Below are 27,147 nucleotides of genomic sequence, written 5' to 3'. Positions count from 1 at the left end.
CATTTCTCCTCGATCCAGCAAAAATCAGTTTGTATCACAAATCCCAGACCCTCAGAGGTGCCAAGGCCTCAGGTTTGTGCTCCTTTTCCAGCCAGACCCAGTGTAAGGGACTCTCCTCCAATAATCAATATCCAGTCAATAATCTCACAACCTGGGGCTCTCCCCAGTGAGTCAAAGCCCTCCACCTTTTAGCCCACAGCGGGTGTAAAGCAGGCACTTACTTGACACAATGAGGAGCAGCAGGAGCCAGGTACATCCACAGCATTCAGCTCCTTCCCTGTGGCCATAGCAGGAGCACCACTTGCTATGTCACATTGTCATCACAGGGCACTGTCACCAAAAACAGAGGCAGAATTGTAGGTTTTCACATCTCCCTCCACAGCCTCAAGGTGTCTCTGAGAGCCATACACCCCACAGATGTGTGCTGTCTTAAAATCCCCTCCAGCAGCTGGGATACAGCAGATGCACACTCACAGCTAACATCACCCCAAGAGAGAGGAAATTGGGGACATGTGGGCTATGGACCACAAGTGTGACCCAGAAGAATGGTGCAAACAGGGAACATGTCAGCTAGGCACTGGTCCTTGCATAGCCCCAAAATACAGCCCTGAGATTTCTGCCACACACGAAAAGAAGGCTTAGCAAGCAAATGTGCAATAAAGCACCTGAAAGCCCAATAAAACTACTATTAACAGTTTGTTATTCTAATTAAAAGAACCCATAAAGCCTTAAAAAAACCAAAATATTCACATTAAAAATCAGTACAGGAAGGCAGTCACAGATGCTGGGCTTGCAGCTAAGCATCATCCAGCAGCAAACACAGACTTTGAGCTGCTTTGTGATAATCTTGTGGTACTTTTTCTTTTTGTTGAAGTCCAGAGCTGTCTTAACAGAAGCTGGAGGCAGATGCAAACAGCACCACTGAGCAAACTTATGGCTTCTTCAACTTTACAGGCTGCTGTCATGAAACATTCCAGAGTGGAATCAGAAACCCAGTGGGCTCAGCCCCAGCCAGGTCCTTGGGCATCTACGTGGTGTGTCTGGGTTGTCCTCTCTCCCCACCCCAACATTTCTTCCCTCAAGCCACTCTGGCTCTCTCAGGGTTTTTTTAGGGTAGCAGTGGAACTGCAGGCTCTCTGTGAGGAAAAGTGGGAACTGCCCCAAGCTGGACTCTTCTGCTGCTGGAGTTCCATGGGAAGAGTGTGGTGGCACAGGTATCCATACTGGGGGATGCTGGTACACACTGATAACACTTCTACACTGGGGAAGGTGTTGCTTGAATTTTGTCTTTGTTTCTCACCATCCAAATCCATTTTAATTCATATTCCCCAAGTGGAATCACTTGTTCCCATCTCCCGTCCTCGTATCTACCCATGAGCTTCTTCCTCCTATTTTGTCCCCCCTTCTCACTCAGAAAGAGCCTGCAGGCAGGCTGGGTGGGTGTCAGGTAGCCACACCAGGTCAAACACAAATCCAGAAGAGATTCTGGACCCCTATCTTCATTCTCAGATTTTTCAGACACGAAAAGAAAAGTAGAGGTGGAATAAACCCTTTTCAATAAACAAAAACTCATATATGTGTCAGAAAGCAAGTCCTTGTTTTAATTGAATAGGTTTCTCCATCCCCCTGACCCATTCCTGGTAGGAAACCCAAGGCTTCACTGCATAGCTACAGAAGATGGGTGATGGAAAATTCTTCTTTTAATAATATAAAAAATAAGCTTTTCTTGTCATCTCAGTGCTTTAAATGGGGAACCCACGTTTGTTGACTTCCTGTCCAACAGCTCTGTCCAGATTTCAGCTGTGGTCCCAGTACTCGCTGCAGCAAGAGACCACCCCATCCTGCTTGTGTTTCCCTTCCTTTCTTGAAGAAGATACAATTTTTAGGAAGCCAGATGTTTCCTCACAAGACCCCCTAGATCTTAGGCCACTGCAGCTCATCCCTGCTGGCTCCTTTGACAGCTGCTGAGTTCACCAGTCCTGTCTGGGAACTGACCCAGCACTGACAGACCCATGGGCATCCCTGTCTGCCAGCAGGATATTTCTACTCTGACATTTGACACCGATACAAACAAATATTTTAATCACAAATTTTATCTATTACCTTGTTTTGGACAGATAGCAAGCAGCAACCACAGCCTGTGGCTCTCAGTCAACATTTAGACCCAGAAAATACCCTCAGCTGTTTTATCACCTGCCCTCCACATCAGGTGCTGTGCATTCAGGTTGCCAGCACGAAGCTGGTGGCACAGGTGAGGAGCTCACCTGTGAGCTCTCATGCTTTACAGCATCAGCCTGCTCAGCCCCTCCCCTCCCAGCAGTGTCACTGCACGTGGTCCAACAGGTTCTCTCCTGGCTGCTGGGATGAGCACCCTCCTTGCAGAGATTTGTCAGCACCCAAGTGCCCCGAGGGGACTTTTTCCTCACTCTGCAGCACTGAGTATTCAGAACAGCAGGGTTTGACTTGGGCGCTTAAACTTTGACCAGAGCTGGGACAATAAATCCAAACCACTTCCAACTGCACAAGAGGAATTTGCTTTCAGAAAACACCGAATTTTTCACATACCCTTGGCATTATCTGGAGAGCAGTCTGGACAGTAAGACACAACCACCAGCACAAAGAGGATCCCAAATATATTTGAAAAGCACAAAGAGCCTCTCTGCAGTCAAATGACGACGGTGCTTCATTTGGATCTGCTTTCCAAACACTTCCACAGCACCCCCTTCCAATCACAACATGCCACTTTGAAATGCCAGTGCCACTTAGCTCCTGAGCCTATTGGACCATGAAGCAATAAACCCAGAGAAACAGAAATGACCCAATACCTATTTCAGCAGCCAGCTGAGTAGACAGGTGTTATCCCGAGGGCTCCGTGGCAAAAGCATCCTCAGAAACGCCAAACCTTGACCTTTGCACGACAGGTGGCATGAAGCTGGTCTCCAAAATCCGTGGGCTCTTCCCAAAAGGTGCTAATGTTAACTGCAGCCCTTTGTTTCCTTGCACTCAAGGTTTCTCCCCATCAGCTTTCTGGCATTTGCCAGCGTGGTGCACGTTTTACTGGGCAGACATTGAGCTGAAAATTCCTTCAAGCTTCTCCATCCACAGCATTCTGCTGCTGAAGCTCTGGTCTGCCAGCAGATGAAAATGCCACTTACTGCTTATTCCTGCTGCAGTTTGTTGAATTAAAACCTCTTTGTTTGCAAGCTGTAAACAAATTCTTCTTAATCTTTCAATAAAAAATGTCAATTATGCTCTCTAACAATGTAACTTCATTGTGATGAAAGAAGGCATTGCTATTGCTCTAATCGTGATAACATATCAGCTGCTTTTAGAGTCAATTCCTTTTTGTGCAAAATTTAATGACCATGCAATTATTCAAATTTCAGACTAACAGACTGAGCTTTAGACCTACAGCTCTGAAAACCCTTTTTAGACCTTGCTCTGAAAACACACACTTGAAAGCAACAGAAAAGGCTCTGGAGCAGAATTTCTGAGTTCGGAACACAAAACACCTTTACAATTCCTTCAGCACAGCCAGACTCGGGCCCACATTAAACACAGCTACTTCACTGCAGAGGCAGGGAAAGAAAGCCAAATTCTCAGCACGCTGTCACAGGCACTTCCCAGGCCCTTGGCTTTCATTTGGCTTCTCTGGGAACCGTGCTCATGTCCAGTTTCCTCAACTCTCTCTGATTTCATTGCATTTCCTGCAGAATCGCTGCCCACAGCAGATGTGCCCTTCAGGCATTTTGACTTTTTTTTTTTCTCTCATGCCAGTATTTATCCCATCTGTTTCCAGAATCAGCTGCTGCTCCCAAATCAGCGTCCGTAACTTTCCACTTTGAAGTATTCAGGCCGTGCCTGCTGGGAAAGCACCTTCCTTGTTTACCTGCTCAGACCCTCACAGACTTTCCCCCCATGCCTTTCCCTTTTCTCCTCCTGCTGAGAGCTCCCCTCTATGACCCAGTTGTCCATCCCCAGCTGGTCTGCTCCATTAACCAGTTCCATCCCAATCCTAGTGGTGCTTTACCCGTGCCAGAGGTGGCTGCTGCCCCAGGATGAGCACTGAGGGGCTAAGCTCAGCCCCATGGCTCTCATCCCCTCCACACCTCCCTGCTCTCCAGCTCTTGTGGCAGCACAGAACAGCCTTTTTTTAGGTCCCAGCAGGGGACAAGCCTGACACGATGAGGACATTCCTCTACAATGGCCTGGCATGTAGCTGTCCCTAAACAGATGGCACAGCATCCCTGGCCAAGCCACCCCTATGGGAAACAGGGGCTTCCCAGGTGCACAGAAACCTTTGGCAAGCTGAGGAGCCAAGCAGCAAATTGAGAACAAAAACAGCCCCCAGAAAAGGAAACTGAATCAATAATGCTGGTGGGTTTGAGAGCAGAACCCTGCTCTGAAATGCCCAAGGCTGGGAGCTGCATCTCACCTCCAAGTCCAAATAAAATGGATGCCAGTAAGGCAACAACCCCACTGCCTCCCCTCCCAATTAACAACCACTTAACTCGGTTAATTCCCTTGAAAAGTCCTTGTAATTAACAGCTCTTCACCTTCCACACCTTGCATTGCTGTTCTCCACTATTAAGACTTACTTTAAAGTTGTTCTGATATGCAGCAACAAATTTATGGGGAAGCTTTGTTGATGTGCCATACTCTTCACACATCTCTCCTCTTTTTTTCAAACAACGTTTCTCCTTTTCAGCAAAAGAAGAAAATAAAATATAGTGGCAGTGAAACAGACTCAGTCTCCCTCTCGTCTCTTTTGGTTGTTTTTTTTTTTTAATATAACTTTGGGGTTTTTTTAACTTAGACTTTTCTAGATAAAAATAAGAATTTGGGTTGTTTGGGAAGGTTGGGTTCTTTTAGATTTGGGATTTTTAAGTCAGGAAAGATCAAGACTGAAAGGACCTTCTTCCACTCCTCCCTTGCCAAGATTCCCCAACATTTGGTTCTTCAACTCCTGCACAGGAATCCTCCCACCTGGAGCCCTCTCTCCATTTTCCTGCAGCCAATTCCTTGTGCCAGAGGGAAGGGCCTTCTGGAGGAACCCATGTTTACCAGGGTTCTTAGCAAATCTGTTCTCCCTTCACAGAACACAGCTTTTACTGACTCTAGAGGTGCCTGGGCTGTGCAAGGCAGGTGAAGTGTAATGCTGAGCAGGGATGGGGCTGGCATCTGGAGAGAGTTAAAGATCAAAATTATTTTGGCATTCCCCTCTCAGACAGACATGACCCATCATGCTTACAGCACCTTCAGTGTGCACCTGCAAGGTGATAGTATCAATGAGAGAAAGGAAAACATTAATTAAAATTTTGGTGGTTTTATATCTTGCTTTCCACATCAGCTTTACGGAGTGGATTCAGTGGTGGGACAAAGAAGACATCTGCCTTATTTCCCTTCCTCCTCTCACCTCAACAGGCCACCTGTGTACAGGAATAGGTCCCTTATATTATTATTTTATATCTATCTATGCATTTATCAGAAGTCTGAGAAATGCTCTGGATAAGCCCACAATGACAGTTCAAGGCAGTGCTGGTCCTTTCTAGAGAAACTCTAAGTTTGCCTAGAACAGGACAACATTGACCACATCTCCTGCTCTCCCTCCACCTAATTCCTGTGGTGACCTCCAACCCAAGCCACTTCATTTCACCAAGGACAAAAAAATAAATCAAGAAAGATGCAAGAAACCATACCTCCATTTTGCTATTTACCTACATTTCAGCCTCAAACTCCTTTACACTAATCTGCTAATCCTATATCATATTGACTCCTCAAGAAGGGAGATCATGCTAATCAGGCTTTCTGAAGGATTTCCACATGACCCTATATTTACTTTTGAACTTTGTCAGAGTGACAAAGGGAATATGTCACCACTGAGCTGCTACTGCATTTTCTCTTATTATGGGTTATGAGTCACTGTCCAAATCTACAGCCACCAAAATGTGTCTCTAGCTGGCAAAACAACATATTTAGGTGTAGTTTTTCCCTGTGCATGAAAAGGCAACTGCAACCATCTACTGGGAATTTCTGAAAGGCACAAACCTTATTTCCTTCTCTCAGTAATATTTCTGTCACACCTGTGATTTAAAGATCTTCCAACTTTCCAAATTACATGTGTGAGCTAGATGTGACAAAAGATGTTCATGTCTTCAAGAAGCATGGAAACAGAATTGATACATTCAAGCACCAAATGTATTGTAACTGGAGGGAAAGCAGGCAGAAATGAAGCATCAGAAAGCTATCCAAGAAGCAGTAGAAAAGTAGAAAAATTAAAATCTAAGATGTAAAACCAGAACAATCCCATTTTATTTTATACTGACTAACAATGCCATGTGATGGAGTGCAGCACACACTGCTGTGCTACATTTAATAGAAGGCCTCTACTTTTATTGTGAGCTAGGGCTTTGAACTGAATCACCACTATGATGGCACAGATAGCAGAGAAGTGTTTTGCTTCAGCAGTTTAATATCTGTACGAGGGAGATTGCAAGTTTGCACCAGTTGCTGAGTTTCCACATGTTGACAGGATCAGGAGCTTGATGCTGCATCATTACCCACATGGAGAAAGTTCTGGGTTCGAGGAAGCCAAAGCTTTGTGTGTTTGTGGGATGCCTGTGAAAGCACAAGTGAAGTTTGTATTCCTGGTGGGATAAAAATCCCACAGTGGCCCAACCCTGCCCTTCTGCAGGGCTGCCCAGCAAAGCTTTGCTCATATTCCCTTTCAGACAGCCCTCCCAGTCCACAGGCCATCCCACAGATTCACTGGGAAAAAAAAAAAAACCCAAAAGTGCACATGCAAAGAAATATTATTGTGTGGTCCTAGTTTACTGCAGAAAAAGGAATAACTGCAGCTGAGGTGTAAACTGACTTTGTGTGAGTATTTCATTTCCTAAAAAGACTGAAAAGAAAAATCTAACCAAGACAGGATTTCTTCCTAAATGTGAGGGGTTTACCTTGATTTGTTTCTGATGTGCATTCCACCTGTGCAGAACAGGCTTTGAAATAAAAGTACAAAAGGTGTTCTGCACCATACTCACATGGCCATCCTGGGGCAAGTCTGCATCACCTCATTCCAGATGTGCAGGCACATATTTCATCCACAGGTGCACTTTTACAGATTGGCTGAATCCAAGAATCCACTCCCCCAAAAAGTCCCAAAACCACACAGACAGTACAAGATTTCAGCTGCTGAAATCCCTGTTTCTCCCTTTGGGGCCTAAAACAGCCAGGAAAAGCCATTCTAGGCCCCTCAGAGACTCAATATCTGATTTTTTTTTTCCTTCTATACCCAACCCCTCCAAATTTAACCTGTTCATAACCAGCAACAAACTTCCATTCCAGATAACTGCCCTAACTACATAGGAAGGTTTGTTTCTGCAGCTCTGTGGATTCTGAAACATAAAGAAAAAGTAAAATACTAAGTTTCTTGACAAAAGGAGAAGAACATTAAACATAATATGAGTTCACAAGTTGTCTGTTCCCAGCTGCTTGGTACAGTGAGCTCAGCACCATGAGGAATTCCATCAGAAGTGAAAATTATTCTCAAGTATCTTCTACCAATCCAGTAACTCCAACACAGACACAGAGCTGTTGACACATTTTGGGTTTTTTTAAAAACTACAGAACAGCAAAAGTCTGTAGCTTCCAATTTTGAATTTGTGATTGCTAAATTTAAACCCATCAGCAGCCTTGTTACAGATTATTACACAAAGTAAACTGCTTATTCCCCTGCAGTTACTTTTTGACCTAACTAGGCTTAAAGCACATTTCTTGGCCCCACTTTCTGCTGTCAGCCCACAAGGAAGCAGATACCCACAAAGAGAGGATTAAAAGAGATCCAGGAACACTTGAGAACAGGCAGGACACAGATTTGCTGCTTCTCTGTCCCATATTATTGTTTTGGTTTGTTCTGGGTAAATCAGGTGAGGGGCATTTGGTCACACAAGGCCATGAGCTCTGTCCACAATCACTGAAGTGCTCCTGAGTACTAGATTTAAAGAAAGGTTAAGGTTTAAAAATTTAGGTTTTAAGAAAGCTCCCACTTGCCTGCACGTTCTTCCCACAGCTCAGAGGATGCACTGGACAGAGAAGCAAAAGTTCACAACAGCAAAGATTTATTTACAAACAGACTACAAAGAGGCAGAGCAGCAGGCAACAGAAAATGAAAACCAAGGATAAACTCCTTTGCACAAAATGGAAACCATTCTCTCAGGAACATGCAAGAAGATAACAGAGGGAAAACAAAGAGGAGACTTTCAGAAATTCAGGTGATGATTTTTTTTCCCCTCTACACAGCTGTTTTGGTGGCCTGTTTGATACCCTGTGTGTAGCCCTGACACACACATTGCATCTCCTTCTACATTCTCTCTCTCATTCAGTACCAAAAGAATCAGTCACAGTCAGAATCCATCCAGCACTGGTTTAGCTTCATGTGACTCAGATACACTGACATATTTTGACACAAACTGATACTCTGTGGAATCACTTTTTTTTCCTTTACATTACACTTGCAACCAGTGCAGCAGGGGGGGGAGCATCACTGACCAAGTCCATTAATTTATTTCACTTGCAAATTTATTGTAAAACCTGTGAAGCACTGAACAAATATGTCCACTAGATAAGATGCAACATCAGAATCTCAATATTCTTTGAGCCAGGCCAAGACAAAACTAAGCACATGAATCCTAAGAAACAGGTGATAAACTCAGTTGTGGTGCATAAAAAGACACATTTGAGTTGATTTTGTTTGTTTTGTTTTCACTCTCCCATGTGCATTAGAGATGCACTGCAGGAAGTACAGAAGTGAGTAGGCTGTGGTATGCCAAGACATAATGCCAGTGGGAAGCAGAAACACCTAATCCAAGTTACCCAAGGACAAAAATCCACAATCCTGGTTGGTGAAAACCAGCTGCTCCCCCCAAAAAAAAGGTACCTGTGTCTGGCAAAGCTATCCTGAATCACCACTCAGCAAATCCCTACTGCACACGCCTGGCAGGGCTGAAATTACTTGACTGCTCATTTCTACTTCTGTCCAACATTATGCAATCTTTTTGCAACTGCAGTAATGAGGGCAGCTCCCTTCCCACTTCCATCTTCAGAAAGCATGAAAGTCACATCACACTGAGGTGCCAGCTCCTTCACAGTCTCCTGCAGGACCGTAGAAAAACTGAAAGGGAAGGGAGAGAAAACAGAATATTTTAGCAGCTGATTTCTGGTCTGAGATCTTCACCTATAAGCAAGGAACCAAAACCTCAGCCATTAATTTCTTTAGCTTTTTCTCCTATTCATGAAAGACACAGATTTCTGTACACAAATAGATTCCAATTTTTATTTCTCCACTTAGATTTCGTTCAGTGTGATGCCACACACTGCTCACATAGGAGATTCTCTTCTCCCAGCTCAAAAGCTAATGCATCTATTTCTAGGCCTTGCTCACAGAATACTGACCCAACTCCAAAAACTCAAGACAGCTTTCCATGTGGGAGACTCAGATATTTTAGAAATCTGCCAAAACACTGGAAAATAAGTATGAGGTTCACTCAACATCCCAGAGGAAAGAGCCTCCCAGTGGTAACTGGAGCTGACTTTACAATTTTCGATCCTATGGCTGGGAAAGGGAAATGACAAAATGCAGGGAAATGTGTTTTTAATCAGGTTTTTAATCCTTTCAGCAGAAAGCTGGTACAGCCAGGTATGTTATCACAGTGCAAAGGAGCAAACAGCAAAGGGAAGTGGCACTCACTGCGGGTGGAGCTTGTACAGAGTCCCATCTACTCCAACAGTGATTTGCAAGCGCTCCACTCCTCGGTTCTCCCTCTTCTTCTCCACGACAGCAGCCAGCCCCGCCCCACAGAGCCGGGCAGCTCTTCGGGAAACAACTCCACACACCTCCTTGACGATGATGCTGTCCTCACAGGTGCTGTCCAGGCCCAGCTGCTGCAGGATGTGCCTCACTTGCAGCAGGGCGAGCCGGTCACTGCACGCAGGGAAGCACAGGGAGTAGAAGGGCGTTAGGGAAAGCTCCAGCACCTCACTCAGGTGTGGTCCAAAGGAAATGGGACCACTTCAGCTCTTTTAAGGCTGAATTCTGTCTGGATTCAGGTGGGAAAGCTGCTCCTGCCGTGCCCTTTGCTGTGTTAGGCTGCATCTCCTAGGCACGAACAGCAGTCATTCATCCAACTCCCAAAGTCAGGAGGGAGCAGAGCCAGATCAGCCACCTGACTGACTTTAGATCTCAAGGCTGAGACACTCCTTTCCAGGATTTCCACAGCAGAAAGAGTTTCAAACAGCCTAGAGACCACTGCAGTCATGCACAGATAGGTATACCACATATTCATCTGCTATAGGTATAGGTAAGCACATATTTCACATATCACTCACTTTCTTAAGGACTATCTTAAGTCCTCCCACAAGAAACACTTAGCTTGATGGCTAAGGCATCTGAGATAACCCATTTGTGTGGACAGGAAATGATAATTCATATAATTACAAAAATAATTCTGTAACTCCCCCAGTTCCTCATTTTTAACTTCTATTCTGGAGGTGGGGGATGCACAAAGAAGAAAACTATAACTGACTTAATTGGCTTCTTAAAGGGAAGGGCTCCTCACCCTTGCAAAATGACTGTTTTCTAGGTGTCCCAGAAGACTTTAAGGATTTAAACCATGTAAATCTAACAACTTTACCTCTCAATCTGAGACAGGAATTTTGTTTCAAATATGCCTCTTTTCCTGAGTGATTCTGAAATGTGTCCTCTGAACAGCAGCCCTTGTTTGGTTAAGTCAATCAAGATTTGCCTTACTATTTCACCTAGGTACATTCCACTGGTCATTTTTTCATACCTGTTGGGTCAAAAGAGGAATAAAAATGTTCATTTAAAGAGATAGTTCTGTTCAGTATAAGTGGTATGACATGTCCTGTGAACTCTTCAAAAAGCAACCCAAGCTTGCAGAGCAGTAGCCATTAAACTCCATTTTTCAACCATCAAAAATCGGTTGCAGTGACTTCAAGTGCAAACAGTAATTACAATATATTTACCTATGCCAAATGATAACAGAAGCAGAAAAAAGCCCTTGCAAAAAAGAAAACAGAATATAATGTTAAAGCCAGAGTCCAAACTGAAGTGAAACTCCTCCCTGTCCCTGCATGCATTCCCCAGTGAGTCACACCTAATCAATATTGTCTTTACCCAACAAGGAACAGTCAAGTTCAGCTTATGGTCTTGCTTGAGTTGTATTCTGCCTTTGAAAAATCACCCTAAGAGGAGGAACAAAGCATGGCCTAGACTTTGCAGGGAAATCTTAAAAGCTGCACTGTTTGGTAAGGCTTTAAGATGAAAACAGTGCTGTGGTAACAATGTATGTCTTTGGTTCTTTCTTTCTTTTTTTGTTTGTTTTTTTTTTATATCCAGATTACTTACCAAGCAACAAAAGAAATGCAATATTAAATTTTCCTTTCTGATTATTCATTCATTAAGCACATTTTAAAAAGCAGCCAGTGTCTCTTGAAGACTGACTTCATCAGGCTCTTGGCATCAGGACCACCACGTTTACCTCTGTTTCCCTGGGTTTAGGGAGCCTTCATCTACTTCTCTGTCATATTTTGTCCTGATGTGGTCAATGCAGCCATTGTCACCAAATGCTCCCCATTCTGTATTAATGCACATTTTTCCTTCATTCCCTTCCACTGTTTCTATGTTTTTCATGTCCTCCATGTAGCAAACGTTGCTGCCTGTTCCTAGAAGGAAAGAAATGACAAGATTTCAGCTGGGAAAGTGAAGCAGCACCAGAAACTTATGGAAGATGATTGCAGTGCTCATCTTAAAGTTCTCTTTGCCATATCTCAAATTTCAAGGTCCTTTCCAACACAGGCCATTCTATGATCCTATGCTTAGATATATTTCTGGATTAAAACTTGGGGGAACTTGTTGGGGGAGTAATCTAAAAAGCCCAACAAAAATTCATTCAGATTTTTAAAAATATTTGCTTGTTCCACGGTCTGTGGCCTGGCTACACAGTAATTATGAATGCACTTGTCAAAAACAGGAATTCATGCTCTATCTGCTTGTATTCTTTTTACCCTGCCTACACTTCTTAGGCACCACCAGAGATATGACCAAAGGTCCAACAGGTTCAGGAACTTATCTGCTACAGGTGTTGTTAAGTTTCCTGCTGAATACCACAAAAATCTGCCCAGAACCCCAAGCAACTAATAACACCATATATCAAACTCGAATAAAAGGTGCTGCTTTACAGATCCCAAAGCCCAGCTCTGCATTGGTGCCTCCTTCTCACAGTGGTCACTTGACCATCACTGTACCTGCAATAAGGCCAATCTCACAGTTTGGATCCTCATATCCACAAGTCATCATGGTCCCCACAGTGTCATTCACCACTGCTACAATGTCCAAGTCAAACTCCTAAAACACGAGCCACAGTCAGTAGTGGAATGCCAGAGGAAGAGTGAGGGTGCATTAAATACACCAAAATGAGCAGAAGAAAAGAGCTCACATTTCTTCTCCTGATGGCCTCTCTTAGCATATCAACAACATCTTCCCCCTCACAGTCTGTTGCCTTGAATCCTTTTGTCCATCCCACAAGTGTTCCCTGAAACAGAAGAGAAAGAAGGTCATAAGTGAAGACAAAGAGCAGACTGTACATTGCAACCATCAGCTTTTTCTTGCCTCCCACCTCAATGCTTTTGGTTTTTTTCCTTTTTTTTTCCCCAAATAATGTATTTCCCTGGACAGGTTACTGTGGGTGTCTATTGCAGGCTGTGCATTTGTATCTTTGTTACCCAGCTGCTGATGGTGGTGGCTCCGAGTTTACTCAGCTATTTATCAAGGCACTGCACTCAGTACCTTCTAAATCTCATTTGGAAAATCTCATCTCACCTCTTGTGCATTGTATGACCTGTGAGGGAAAGACTGCAAAAAATACTTTTGCTGGAAATCATTAAACACCCCTCAAACATTAATTAACATCTACTGTTAATTTTTGGGTCGTTTACTGAAGGACATTTGGTATGATCCCACAACTTCCAGGCAACACTAATTTGTTTCTTTTCAGACAGTGACCTGGCCTGACAGAAGTTGATTTCCAGGTTACATGAAGTAATTAGGTTTATACTTCCTAAGTGTCTCTGGATTGTCTGTCCAATTAAGAATAAAAGAAAAAAAAAATAGAAGACAACTGGGAGAAAAAGCTGCTATTAAGAAACACCCTCAAGTTCTAGCAACAGTAAAAGACCAAACACACAGAGCAACATATTATGGGATCCTAACACAGATGTGTCTCACTCAGTTTGCCACCAAGACTGTGGAAATTACTTCAGGTCTTGACAAATGATTAGGAATGTTATGCTGTGGGTTTAGAATGCATATGAATCCATGTCTCCACAAAAGGCCAAGTCCTATTGCTATACTCTCAACTGTGAGCTGAAAACTGAGACAGAGCAGACTAGTTTCCAGGCTTAGAAGCTATTGTGAACCCCCACCAGGACATAAAAACATTCAATAAAGTAGCAGTGTTTCATTTCCCCAACATCCTACATATTTGACTAGAACTAAGCAGCACAAAATCCCCTGCTCTCTTAGTAATTCATAAAAACCATCTTTTCTTACATAAAATCTGATAAGATAAAATATAAGATATCTGTCAAAAAGCCAACTCTTCCAAGCTGAATAAGTGAGTTCAGGTCTGCCCAGTGACACTCAACAAAAAGAAGCCAATGTAGTGCAGAAGTTACACAGTCAGAGCTGTGCAGCACAGCTTGGAAAACAACCTGGGATTGTGGCTGAGCAAGCAGAAGGAGCCATTTGTTGTCTCTTGTCACTGAAGAGTTAAGGCAGCATAAGGAGATGCCTGGGTTATTAAAAATATGCACTAAATCTTGCTGTCACGAGGGCTTAATCTTTATAGAACCAAAGCAAGTCACGTCCACCACTTACCAGAGACAAGAAGTGAAAGTTCTGCCTCCCACAGGCAGATGGATAACATAGGATGATAACTTTCTCATGAATCACAACTAATTTGCAAAGCAAAGCAGTAAATTCTCCAAAACAACACGTCACCCTTGCCCAAAATGATGTCATTTACCAAGCAGATGCAGAGCTGCCATCTGACCCATCCTGTGCTGCAGTTCTTACCTTGTCAATGCTGGCTTGCCTGCAGGGGAAGGAGAAGGTGAAGCCCAGAGGAAGCCGAGCACCTTTAATCCCCATGTACTCCAGAAACTCAGCTATGCACTGGACAATATGGTCAAAGAGCTGGAAGGAAAGAAGAAGAATATAAATCTCACAAGTAATCCCATACAATGGGCCTTGGCTGAATAAACAATCGTTTAAGATTACCTCTTCTCCTGTCCCTTGCATGATCTCCAGAGGAATGGCAAAGATTTTGTTATACATTTGCACCGATCTTCTCCTCCCGCTTTTGATTTTGACCAGCAGAACCCTGAAATTTGTGCCACCGAGATCGAGGGCCAGGAACTTTCCTTTCTCTGAAGGAGGAGAAAGGTATTTCACACTTTGGTACTTCCAGCATCACGTTTGCCAGTCAATGACATACTGATGATAGCACAATTGATTTCTCCCACGGGGGAGATGAAGGTAACAGATAACACAGCAGGAAGGATCGGTTGGAGAAGATAAATCCCCAACCGTGCCCAACCACCTCCAGGTGGATCAGGAACCTCACCCGTTCCATCCGGCGTCCCGCAGACGTACGTGGGCAGCATCTTCACGGTGGCCTTGCCTTGCGTCTCCCTCTTGAGCCCGTACTCCAGCTCAGCCCTCATTTTGTCCCTCACCTCCCGGAGGGTGCCTGGGGGCAGCAGGAAGGCTGCGAGGGCGCCGTCGAGGCGGCGGCGCTGGGCTGCCAGCCTGCGAGCCACGGCCGTGACCACGGCAGCCCCGCGGCCGCTGCCGCCCTCCGACAGCAGGAACCGCACCTCGCACGTGGGCACCAGCCTCCTCAGCACCTTGTGCAGGCGCTGGGCGTACCTGGCAGAGGGACAGAGAGGCTCCTTTAGGCTCCCCTACAGACCTTGCCTCTCTGCCTGCAATCAGAGCTCCGAGCACTTCGGGTGAAGAGCTGGGGAAAGTTTCCAGTTTGGGAAAGCACAGGTTCGAAAACGTAGAAGGCGTGGAGGGAGAAGAAAGAAAATTAAAAACTCGCAGTGAACTGCAAGTGTCCTAGAAGCTCAGGAGTCACTTGAGAAATCAACTGCATTTCCTCCAACACAGTTATTCCACAGGCCATGTTTTCCCCACCTCACTCCAAATTTTAAAGCTCCCCGGATAGATTTGCAGTAACTAAGCCAGTTAGACCTTGCCCCAAAGCTAAAGCAAAGGCGGCAGTTCTCACGTGCAGGTGGAGGCTCTTAGCACCGGCAACAATTATCAGGTCCTCTTTAGTCACTCACTTGGGGTGGGTTTTGTAGAGTCCCCCATCAATCCCAACAGTGGTTCTCATCCTCAGCAGCTTTTTGTTCTCCCTGAGCCGGGTCAGGATGGCTGCCAAGGCGGCGGCACAGAGGTTGGCCGAGCGGAAGGAAACGATGGTGCAGACGTGCTGGACAGCAACACAGTCCTCCTCGGAGGGAAACAGCTTCAGCTCCGTTAGGATCTCTTTTGTGTTGCTCAGACCTTCCTTGTACCTAGCCCCAAAACAAAAGAATGAATACACCACCGAATGCAAAAACATATAAATAATACCCTGGCTCAAAAAGAAATGAGAGGAGACCACGGCATAACCAACATAATTGGTTCCCATAAATCAGTAATGTGTTTCCCACAGCATTCCCAAAAGTACCCAGGGGAGAGAGGCTGCTTGCTGGGGTTCAGCATTTGGTGAGACCAATCAGCTAGCCAAGAAGAGAAGGGATGAAACAGTCCAAAGAAGGAGAGCACGAGAACAGATCTACAGCTTCACTCAATACAACAAAGAAAATAATTCCTGGAGTGCCTGTGAGGACCAGGATTCTGCTTCAAAACACCAGAATCCAAGTCTTCCATGAAGTCACCCATTAGCTGATCTGTAATCTGTACTACATCTCCACAGCCCCAGTATTCCCACATCAGAGAGGCTGAAAACTGCAGAAATCATCCCACACACTCAGGCCTCCAGAGGGGTTATTTAAACAATCTGCATCTGGGATGTTTACCAATACACCTCTTGCTACTGTGGTACTTTGCTAAAACTATCTTACACCAATTCCTACTTACAGGAAAGTCAACTTCTCTCCTGGGCAAAAGCAAAATCAAGTTGAACAGTTCAGGATTGTTCCCAGCACTCACAGATTTTAACTACACTTTCATTATCACTGCTGTGCTATTGACAGACTAAGTTTGAGAGTGGCTCCCCTCAAAGAATGTATTACAAGTTCTTACTTTTCCATTGCAGACACGTGTTTCATTTCAATCTTGCCCTTAGTAAGCAGAGCTGTTGACACTTTCCCATTGAAGAGCAGACCTTCCTTCGTCATTTTTAGGAGAATGAGTCTTACGAGCTCCCCCAGGTACAGGCTGCTGATCATCTTCTCAAACCTGGAATGGAGCACAGGAAGGAGTTCAGGTGTTCACCAGCTCCTCTCTTTAGCCCTCCACAGCATCATATCAGAGGAACCACCCGGTTTTAACAACACATGAGCAATCCCTTGGCCTGGAGCAGGGAGATGTGGAAGGTGCTCACCCTTCCCAGAAGGGAAATTAGACAGAACCAGCATCAAGTCATCTCAGGTTCACTTAAGACAATTCCTGCTCCAAAGGGGCTCTTGGCTCTGGAAAAGCTCTCTGAGAGCTCTGTCAGGGAATCACTTACAGTTGTTTTCCAGGATTGAGAGATCCCAGATCCAGCTCCCGATCGAACTCTGTGCGGAGATCATCCAAAGCACCGTCATCTCCAAAGGCTCCCCACTCTGTGTTAATGCACATCCTGCCTTCATCCCCTTCCACCAGGCTGATGTGCCTCATCTCCTCCATGTAGCATGCATTGGTGCCAGTCCCTGTGGGTATTGGATGAACTACTGTTTGTTCTACATCTTTGGGAATAAATCAGTATATTGGCTTGGGAAGAAAACACAAACACATAACCCTGTGGCACAGGATGCTAATACAGGCCACCTGCACCAGTGAAATCACCATTTCACAGTGAACCAGAAAAAAATAAAATTATTCTAAGGCTCGGCTTGTTTAAAAACATTTTCGTCTTTTTCAACTGTACTTCTGTGTGCCTAATAAAAGGCATCATGGTGCATGAAATGGAGAAATTGTGGAAAGCATAGTGAGTACAAACTACCAGACGTGAGGGGAATTCAGCTTTCTCTGGACAGACGCAGTAATTTTCTATACAGTCAGCAGAAAAGTTTAGTATGCTGGTCACAACTGAGCCCAGACAAAATGGGGACTGTGGTATTTGATGGCAATGTGATCAGCATAAAAACAGCTGCTTTACAGAAGGCAGCCAGGCTTGAAAACCCAACCATTGTTTTTCCCATTTTCTTTCTGCTCTTTCCTGTATTGTCAAACTCCCACCTCCTCCAGATTTGTAGTAATTCAACAAATGAGAGGGGAAAAACCCTTCATGGTGAACAGGAAAAATTACCAATTATGAGTCCAACTTCACAACGCTGGTCATCATATCCACAAGTCATCATGGTTCCCACCGTGTCATTGACCAGTGCCAAAACATCAACATCTATGTCCTAATAGCATAAAGATGAGTGATTAACAGGGGGGAAAAAAGCTCAGAAAGCCTCCTGTGTGTATATAAACACAGGCATGCAGGCACTTTGAAGGCCTCATTCAGGAAAACTCCTCGGCTGAAAGACACTACTTCCTTTTACATCACTCTTCCCACAACCCTGTGAGGTTACAAGTATCTCTGAATTCTCAGGTGTTTCACCAGCCTCTTTGCTTGAAGGACTTGTTTTCCCCAACCCCACCTCATTTCCCAGAAATGTGACATGTTATTGGTGTGAATGTTGTGATACTGTGCTTATGGGTGGTGTGAAAGGATAATATCCTACCACCTGAGCAGAGCCCACCAAATGGGAGAGAAAACCCACAGAAATGCAGCTACAGCTGTGCAGCAATACCACACTCAAGTAGAAAGTCTTTCCATCAAGGCTGTGCAGCTTCCTCTTTACTATGAAGTCATCAAGATATGGAAAGATGTCTTGTATTTCCTAGTTGGTGTTAGCAATAGCACCAAACATGAAAACATTTCAGAAGTATGAAAACACAGTGCTATTCAAAGGCTAAATGCTAGTTCAAGGGCAGATTTAATCATATCTTTCTGCTGACCTTAAAAATTGCAATCGATGGCTCCATCCTACAGACTGCAGTGAACAGGCAAGCCCTGGGAGAGTTAAGCATGCCAATCTGAGATGAGGGGGTAGTTTCCCCCTACCAACCTTCATCCCACAAGCCAGGCTGTGAACCACAGTGTGTGAAGCTACTGAGTGTTTTATACCCGACTTTTGTGTGGTTTCACAAGAGATTCCCTTGGGGCTGAGACAGTGGGGCAATGCTGGGGAGCTGCCCCAGGCAGGCTGGGTTATCAGCGTGCAGCTGCTGCCCTTGCTGAGTTACAGCTGCCAGAGAGACTCAGATCTGCTGGGCACATGCTACTGAGCATCCCTGAAGGGTGTCTGACAAGAAGAACCTGCAGAGCAAGAGCTGATTTCCCAGGAGGACGCTCAGGTTCAGCCCCTGCAGGTCCAGAACTTGCCTTGTGCTTCTGGAGGGCCCTGCGCAGAGAGCTGACCACGTCTGTGTCCTGAACCCCTCGGACCCTGAAGTGCTTTGTCCACTCTAGAAGAACCCCCTGAAAAGTAACAGTGCAGTGACCCAAAAGCACACAAAGTTTAGCACACAAACCACAAAAAGCCAGTCAAGACTAAAGTGTGTGGAGAAGTCCACTATGTAGAGACATCCACACATTAAAATTGAGCAAAAATAAGTCAGAGCAGATCTTCTTAACTTGGGGTGCCTGTCAGTACCAACACCATCAAAAAGGTACAGTCATAGAGTCCCAATTCTGTAAATGTTTATCCCTGTGCTTCATTTAAAGCACATGTGGCTTTCCTATGCTGACCACAATCTAACAGTATTAAGCAAAAAGCAATTGCAGGACTGGAACCCAAAGCACAGACCTCTAGAAATAGGAGAGGCTAGAATGAGAGAACACAAAATAATTGCAACCAGCTCTTCATTTCCCCAAGAAGTGTCTCAAGCAGCTCAGCTACAGGCATTTCCTATTCAGAATCAACTGTAAATAAAAGAAACTGAGAGTGATTAAAAACATAAAGATGCTTCAAGACACAAAAGTCTATTTTTAACAGTGTTAATACAGGGGCACGTGATTCCTGTGGAATTGGGTACTGATAAAACAACAGAATAGCTTTAGCTTCAAGATCATGCTGCCTTGAGATGAGAAATGAATGGTAGTCAAGTCTAGTTAAATGCTAAAAGTCATCCATGCCTCCTTTAGAGAGCTATGCAAAGATGATCCCACATAAAAGGCACAGGGTAATACCAGCGTTCAACAGCTTCTGCAGATTCTGCAAGGAGCTCAGCTTGACAAGAGTATTTCTTTATGCATCTTACCTCTTCCAATTTGGTCTGTTTGCACGGAAAAGAAAACGTAAAGCCAAGAGGTAACTTCTTCTGCTTCAGGTTTTTGGTCTCCATGAAGTCTGACAGGCAGTCAGCAATGTAATCAAAGAGCTGCCCAAAAAGAGAGGCCAGTTGGGCTGTGTCCTGCAGGCAGGAGCTCCAGCACAGCAGCAGCACAGCAGTGCCCTACCTCAGCTCCACTGCCCTGTGTGACCTCCTTGGGTGTGGGGTAACACTTGCTGTCCAGCTGGCTGCTCTGCCTCCCATCATCAAACACCTTCACCTGGTGGGCACGGAACTGGGAGCCACCCAGGTCCACAGCCAGGAATTCACCCTTCTCTGCAACACAAGAGGGCAACCATCACTGGGGATGGCCACCAAGCGTGGCTCAGGTGCCAGGCTGATGGCCACAGCCCAGGGCTTTCCCTCAGCCACAGGCTCCTCTGCCCCATCATGGCAGATCCTTATCCCTGTAATCCTGGGAGCATCAGAAAGACTGAGAGCTGGAAGCTCTAAGCAAGGCTATCAAGCCTCTCCTTTTAGCTTGCTGTGTCATAGCTAATTCAATTTTTAGTTGGCAGTTTGGGTTTGTGCACCCTGCTCCTTCCACAGCAGCGTATTTTCAAGCTGCAGAAGGATGAGCTTTTCAGCAAGAAAGGACCAAAGCTACTGCAAAGCCAACCAGAGCACACGGAGGCTGCAAAACTGTCACCTGAAATGTGGGACAATCAAAATGTGAGACCATTACCTGTATCCAGCAGAGGATGCAGGATTTGCAGGCATATGTTAATATTCAGCTCTAGTGCAGAAGTGAAATTCCAGGTGAGGAAAAGCTAATTTGCTCCCCAAAGTCAAGCAACACAACCCTTTTCAAATGTCTTTTGGTGTTTCTGTGAAAGTACCATTTTGTTTCCCAGGCTTGCTCAGACACATACAACTCCAGCAGCAAACCTCAGATGGAAGGACAGTTTGGCCTCATTGCTACAATAAAACAATTGTTTATGCCACACACAGGAAAAATGCCCTTCCCAAAAGGAAAACACAGTGGTATGTGCCTAGCCTTGCATGATCTTTGTTCCATAGTCCAAACATGTGATCCAATTTTATTAAATCTGGTCCTGAAAGGGAAGGAAGCAGGAAATTCTACCTGTAATAAATACCATGGTCAGCTATCAAAGGTGAGGAGGCAGATTGGGTTATTCAGTAAACTGTGATATTAGTCAGACCATTAATCTCTAAACAATGAAAAACTGAAGATGCTCTATATGACTCATTTCAGTCAGCAACATTGAGGGCATAAAAAAAAATCTCGAAGTTAATTGCTATTGCAAATGGGGAACAACCATCCAAGTTTGAGCTGTTTAAACCTGCTGGAAGTTTTAACCTGTCTGGAAGTAAAATAACCAACAAGAATTTTTTCAAGAGAGCAAAAACAGAAAAATCAATGTGATACTTAGAGCAGGCAGTGTGCCCATAAGATATAGCCCAGCTTGATGCTGCAGCTTGTCCTTGACATTGGAAAAGGCCACACAGGCCAGGAGAGCACTGTCCAACCTTGGTCTGGAGGAACATCCACTCTTGAAGCACTGATGACACTACATGCAATTTTCCACTTCTCCTGGCCTCAGGGGCTCCCTGCTGTTCCAGGACAGCATCAGAGACCCGTGAGACCTCAGGACCAGTGACTGTCACTGAGATTGCAAGGGTTAAGGAAGCACTTCTTTCTCTTTGACAAAGCTAGCAGCAAAGGAAGAGTACCCCCTTCCATCCAGTCAGCTTGTGAATAATTTCTCTCTCGTTTCAAGGGACTTGCCTTCAAATACCTTCTTTATGCCATTAAAGCTGTTATTGATCATTTAACTCCAGAGAAATTACGATCAGAAGGAATAAAGTCACATGGAAATGAGGTACAAAGCTAACATTTCAGTTTTTTGCACAGCTAGTTTACATTGAGGCCTGACCTAGGCCAGACAAGAGTCTTGCACAAATTAACTTGGTTAAACCTGGGGAAAATATAATTTTCTGTCAGGCTACAGTGCCAGGAGCCACCTGAGGACTTATTTTGGATGTGCATAGTTGTCCAAACAAGATGAGCTTTCAGTTCCTACCTCACACCACATCCTCCCAGAGGACACTACTGCACTTTCTCCCTCTCAGTTCAAACCTCAGCTGCAGCAGAGCAGACAATTTCCTGGTAGACCCCCATCCAGAAGCAGATTTTCCCAAGGGAGAAGGCAAGGAAAGGCAGAAAGGATCACTTCTTGGGGAATTAGAAAAAGCAGTGCAGAGTTTGGGGATCACAGCTCCGAGGTCGCTGTCACTGGGCAATTTGAGGGGTTTCACTGCAGTATCCTGCCCTCCCCGTAGCCCCAAGAAGGGCAGACCACACCACACTGCACTGCAGGGCTCTGAGCTGTAGAGGCTGCCCTTGCCATGTCCAGCCACAGCTCCTAGAGCAAGGTCTGCGCTCAGAGCATGGGAGAGGCTGTTCCTGAGCACTTTACTAGGTCCTTTCCTCAAACGAGCAGCATCAGGTCAAAATCCACCCAGCGCAAGGAAAAACCCCCGCTCTGCCAGCACTCCCCCAGGCTCAGCACACTCATGTGCTTTCTCAGTGAGACAGGCAGCAACCCAGAGCCACTGGCTGCCCTGTGTCTCTGCTGTGAGTGCTGGCAGCAGCTCCTTTTGCTCAAGCAGCAGTGCTGAGCTGGAGCAGGGGGACTCACCTGAGCCATCGGGCAGCGAGCGCACGAAGGACGGCAGCATTTTCACTGTGGCCGTGGGGTTGGTGTCTCTGCCCAGCCCCTTCACCATCTCGGCCTGGAATCGAGCCATCACATCCAGCAGCACATCATCAGAGAGCCGCAGCTGGTACAGGTACCTGTCAACCTGCAGAGATGGGAGCTCTTACTCAGAGGCAGCTGCTGATTGTCCCTTTCATTTCCAGCCTCAGCACCTTGTGACTCTCAGTGCAAGCAAGCTGCAGGTCATCATCAGGACATTCACTCTTCTAAAATAACTTTGTTTTGAAAATGTTTCATGCAGCCTTGGTGAATTACTGCCCAAAAGTTGGCCATCTTTTCTGGATGACTCAGTAACTTGGCAATCTATGAGATTTGCTTGAGACCCTGACAAGTTGTTTTCACACCATCCTCTCCTGCTATAGATGTAATGAACTAGAACTGCAAAGTATCTCAATATGGTGAGAATTTGACCTCTCTGAGGCGGGTCCAGAAAATGCCATCAGTACCCAAGCGTGTCAGCCACAACCCAAAAACATCTATTCAGCTACTGCTTCACTCCACAGACAATTAACTTTGTTGGCATGCCAGGCTGGAACTCAAAGCCTTATTCTCACTCCAGCTCTGCTCTCCATTCTCTTGTGATTCTAGGATTACATCTAAAACACATTTTTGGGTGCAATCAATACCCTTTGTTAAAGGTCTGTAACTCACAGAATATATCAAAATAGAAGCCAGTTGAATATAAAAGAATTCAAAAGTATCTATGAAGCAGCTTATTCAAACAAACTGGCAGAGAAGCTAATCAGTGTTTATGAACAGCTTCATCAGGGCAAAGTGAAAGGTTTTCTCCTTAAGGACCACATGCTGCTGGCACTGATACATACCTGCAGGACTATAAGTAGTGTGGCCTAGAAACTACATAGCTGGATACAACAAAGGAATAACACAGGAAAAAAAAAATTTTTTTTTTGGTAGTAGCTTTGCTACTACAGACACTCAGCTCTTGCACCATGGGCTATGTTGCTAGGCTGCTTTATCTGTTCAGAGCATTTCATCAGTGCCATTTACACAGGGAGGTCTGGAAGGTTGGAAGGACACAAACCAAGTCCCACCAGAGATATGGCAGGATTTAAAAGGTTGCACTGTTTAAACAGAGGGCAATGCAGGCTGTGGATAAATTGGTCTCTGCCGTAATTTGGACTGGCCACCTGTTTTAATGAGGCACAAACTCATTACTTATTCACAGTCCCATTTTAAACTGATGGTCAAAAATCACCCACCTGAAAGAGCCAGGATCAGAAAGTCACTCCAGCATTTACTTAACACACACAGAGGAGAAAGTGTTAAACTGCAACATACAATTGTCCTAGAGCAGCAGCTGCCTTTGGATACAGCTCTGCCTTGAAAAGGCCATTATTCAGATTCATCTCTGTAGCCTTTGTTTGCTTGATTTCTTCCAAAGTTTTTTTGAGGCCCCACCCCTGTGTAGGATCCATCATCTTAGCCTATGCACCCATACTGATTTTTTGGAGAAAATACAGTGACTGGAGATACACAGCACTCATGCCCTCTGACACAGGCCCAAACAGCCTTGTGACAGAAATTCCTGTGGGGGCAAAAAGTCCTCAAGAGTAATAAAAATTACCGTGTCTGTTTGCAGACAACATTCACTAGCTCCCTCTGCACACAGACACTGCACTCCCCACCCTGTTTACCTACAACCATTGGAGCAGACTGCCCTCTCCAAGGAACTAGATAAGACAGAGCCCAGTAAAGCCTGCTGGCTCTCCAGCCTGATCCATAGCCTGAGCAAGGCCCTGCTCCCACAACCATTTACTTGTAAACACAGGAATGGCCAGGCTGTGCTAAACTAAACGGGTTGTCCCTTTCCCATGGCACAGGAACAGTGCCTTGCCTCATTTATGGAAATAGCACTGTTTTCATGGCAGGCAGGCTCTTGGTTTTGCATCAGAGTAAATAAGCCTGGAGAGGGAGATATGGGAAGACATTCCTTCTTTCTAATAAGGGACAAACCAATTATGTTCTTTACAGCCTACCCTAAGCTACTTAAAAGAGAAGTGTGAGGAGCAAAAAGATTTTTTTAATGGGTTTGCTGGAATTCCTCTGCTCCCTCCTCTCCACTGTCCTCATTCAACTACAAGCTGGATGTTTCTCTGCAAAGCCCACTACACCCAAGCACTGCTCCACAAGGTCTTTCTCTTTCCTGGTAAACAGAAAGAAGAAATAGTACTGTCTAGATAAAAGATCAACTCCTCACAGAGGGGAGGGGCAGCGAGGCCTTTTTCTGATCACATTAACTCCTAGGGATACAAGGGCTATGACTGAGTCAGAGACATCTGATTGTTGAGATACCAGTACCTCTCTTGGAATGCCTCTCTCCAAAACAGAATTAATGGAAGAAGTCCTCCTGGGAACAAGCCACTCCACGTTTTGGGCACAGGCAGGAGATCCCAGAGTTGCTCATTTTGCTGATGAGCTCAGTGATGCAAGTGGATCTATACACCAGGACCTTGGATCTCCCACCATGCAGACAGCCCCACCTCCCACCTTCCCAGCTCCTGGCTGGAAAACCAAAGGATGGAGCCTGGCAGCAATGGCCACCTGACAGCACTCAATGAAGACACCAGGAATACAGAGGACCTGCTGGGGACATGTCCACAAACCAGAGGACCTCTGACCCATGAAGCTTAACAGGTCTCACATGGTCTTACAATACACCTAAGTCCAAAAACCCATTTCAGCATGGCTATGAAAGTAGATTAAGGAAGAGCAACCATTAGGCAGCTCACTCCCAGCACTGATAGCTTCAGATCTGAGCCATCTCGAGCTTTTCCAACTGCAACTAAAGGTCACACTTATAAACATCAGAGTGATTAGCCAGTTTTGGATAATCAGAGAGGAGGCACAGGAACCCCAAAAACAGTTGGAAATCTCTCCCAAATCTCAGCAGACCAAAGACCACAGGGGTTTTCCCTATTCCTGCTAGGTGACTGACTCCTGATTCCCACTCAGACTGAGGAATCCCATCATTCATGCTACACTTGCAAAGCAACTCAGCAAGAGTCGTCCTTTCTGTCCTCTGGGCTCTACCACACCATGCCAGGTAAAGCTTAAGCACTTCCCCTTACTGAAGAGAATTTGCTGTTACTGGGAGAGCACTTGTAAATGTGCAGGGAAAACCAGACCTATTTTCACACTCATCAGGTGGTTTAAGGTCTCATTACCTCCTACCCCATTTGGTTGAATGGTTTTAGTGGATAATGCCATTATATGGTCTGCATTACGTAGGCAGACCCTTCCGTATCTGGGTAACACAGTTCTTAAAATAGCAATCAGCTAACGTTGCATCTTACCTTTTTTATTTGATCCTCTTTTAGCTTTGTAAAATGGAAAGCTAGCAAATGGACAGCAAACATTTTCTTGAAGCAGATGGATGAGTCAGTAGTGACAGAGCTGCTGTGAATAACTCCAAAGCGACAGATCTTTATTCATGAAGCTGGAGCTAGAGCAACTTCAGCAGAGGCATTTTCCCCAGTGTGGAATAGTGAAGTTCCTGGGAAATTGAGTCCAGAAATAAATCCATCCAGTGTGATCAGGTCAGTGATTAAACTTCTGCCTCTTTGTATCACACCCCCCCACATCAACCCAAAGTCCCTCCCTCCCCAGCTACACACTTCATTGTGCCAGAGCAGGCACCTGGAGAGCTGCCAAGCTGAAGGGGAGAAAAATCGATTTTGTTACTGCCCCACTTGGGAATTGTTACCACTTCTCAGTGCAGTTGCTACGCAGCCTGCCCCTCTTCATTCCAGGGGCTGACAGGCTCCCACCGCTGCTGCGTGCAGCCGAGTGCTGCCGGGAATCTGCAAAGTTAAAGGGTTCCAGGAGCCTCCTTCCCTCTGCTCAGCGCTCCCACTTGTGAGACAAGCTGTTCTGCATGAATTAACTTCACTCCAGCTCTGCACAGCGCACCCTTATCTGCAGCTTTGTACCAATTAAGCTTCAGCTGTGTAAAAGAGCAGACACACCGACCCCTGCCCCCAGCTGGAATGCCTCTTGTGCAATTCCCAGCAGAGAGGTTTTGGATGGATTCTCCTCCCTTCATCCAAAGCTTCAGACCAGTGAAGATCCTGCAAAACCTGGGGAGAGGAGAGATGAACCCAGCAGGCAGCAGCGTGGGTATCAGGCTGTCCCACTGGAAGGATGCCTTTAACTGGCAGCACAGAGCAGCTTCCTTACACCATCAGATTTTGGCAGAGCCTTTAACCATCACTCTCAAATTCATTCTGAATACACAAGTGTTTCCAGGATTTTGTCACTGTGTCAAGTGATATGGACTATGGAAACATCATCAGAAGAAAATTCGGTGAAATGCTGACACAAAGGAGAGGGGGGAAAAAAACAAAACCAAACCAGGCATTTTCATGGTGTAATTAGAGGCTCACTCTCAAATTACACCTACATGCAAAGTGTTTTTCCCCCCAGTTACTGTTCAGCTAACTGAGCACAGTTACTGCACCCCAAATTTTGCAGAACAAGGTAACAATTAAAAATTACTTTGCTAGATTAGAAAAGCAGCAAGGGGGAGAAGAGGAAAGGAGAAGGGGTATGCCAAGTAATGTGGCGAAACACAACTACTGAGTGGTAGAAAATTGTCTAGAGATCCAGAGAAGGGCAGAGGCAGAAAGGATGTCTGGCTACATCAGTTCATAGCCTAGAGTGGACCCAACAATCTCATGCTATTGTTAAAAGAAGAAAGTA

General features: G+C 45.2%; 1 protein-coding gene across 4 annotated transcripts; it reads right to left on the bottom strand.

Annotated features, from left to right (window-relative positions):
* Nucleotides 1-8,103: 8,103 nt before the first annotated feature.
* LOC106857314 (hexokinase HKDC1-like) lies at nt 8,104-26,288 on the bottom strand. 4 transcript variants are annotated; one of them, XM_088168686.1, is made up of 19 exons: nt 26,153-26,288; nt 25,743-25,942; nt 22,351-22,513; nt 19,815-19,963; nt 19,616-19,735; nt 18,738-18,833; nt 17,610-17,709; nt 16,827-17,010; nt 16,397-16,552; nt 15,430-15,663; nt 14,703-15,007; nt 14,357-14,505; nt 14,153-14,272; nt 12,516-12,611; nt 12,325-12,424; nt 11,559-11,742; nt 10,692-10,847; nt 9,749-9,982; nt 8,104-9,172 (listed from the first exon to the last, which is right to left on the bottom strand). In XM_088168686.1, the coding sequence occupies exons 2-19, from the start codon at nt 25,803-25,805 to the stop codon at nt 9,028-9,030; spliced, it is 2,754 nt and encodes a 917-aa protein (XP_088024812.1). In that variant the 5' UTR covers nt 25,806-25,942; nt 26,153-26,288; the 3' UTR covers nt 8,104-9,027. The 4 variants fall into 4 exon arrangements, with proteins under 4 accessions (XP_088024812.1, XP_088024813.1, XP_014738791.1 ...); XM_088168687.1 differs by having other exon boundaries at nt 26,086-26,280; XM_014883305.2 differs by lacking the exon at nt 26,153-26,288 and having other exon boundaries at nt 25,743-25,979.
* Nucleotides 26,289-27,147: the final 859 nt, after the last annotated feature.

The sequence above is a fragment of the Sturnus vulgaris genome, chromosome 8, assembly GCF_052056855.1.
Source record: "Sturnus vulgaris isolate bStuVul1 chromosome 8, bStuVul1.hap1, whole genome shotgun sequence".
Taxonomy (NCBI): Eukaryota; Metazoa; Chordata; class Aves; order Passeriformes; family Sturnidae; genus Sturnus; species Sturnus vulgaris.
Note: the sequence above shows the minus strand (reverse complement) of the source record. Positions and strands in the feature narration are given on the sequence as shown.

Coding starts and splice junctions, on each gene's coding strand:
- LOC106857314 (XM_088168686.1), bottom strand. CDS start 25,805: ATGTTTGCTGTCCATTTGCTAGCTTTCCATTTTACAAAGCTAAAAGAG. Junction 17,710..18,737: donor GGGCCCTCCAGAAGCACAAG/GCAAGTTCTGGA, acceptor TTATGCTATTAG/GACATAGATGTTGATGTTTT. Junction 14,273..14,356: donor TGCAAGGGACAGGAGAAGAG/GTAATCTTAAAC, acceptor CTTTCCTTCCAG/CTCTTTGACCATATTGTCCA.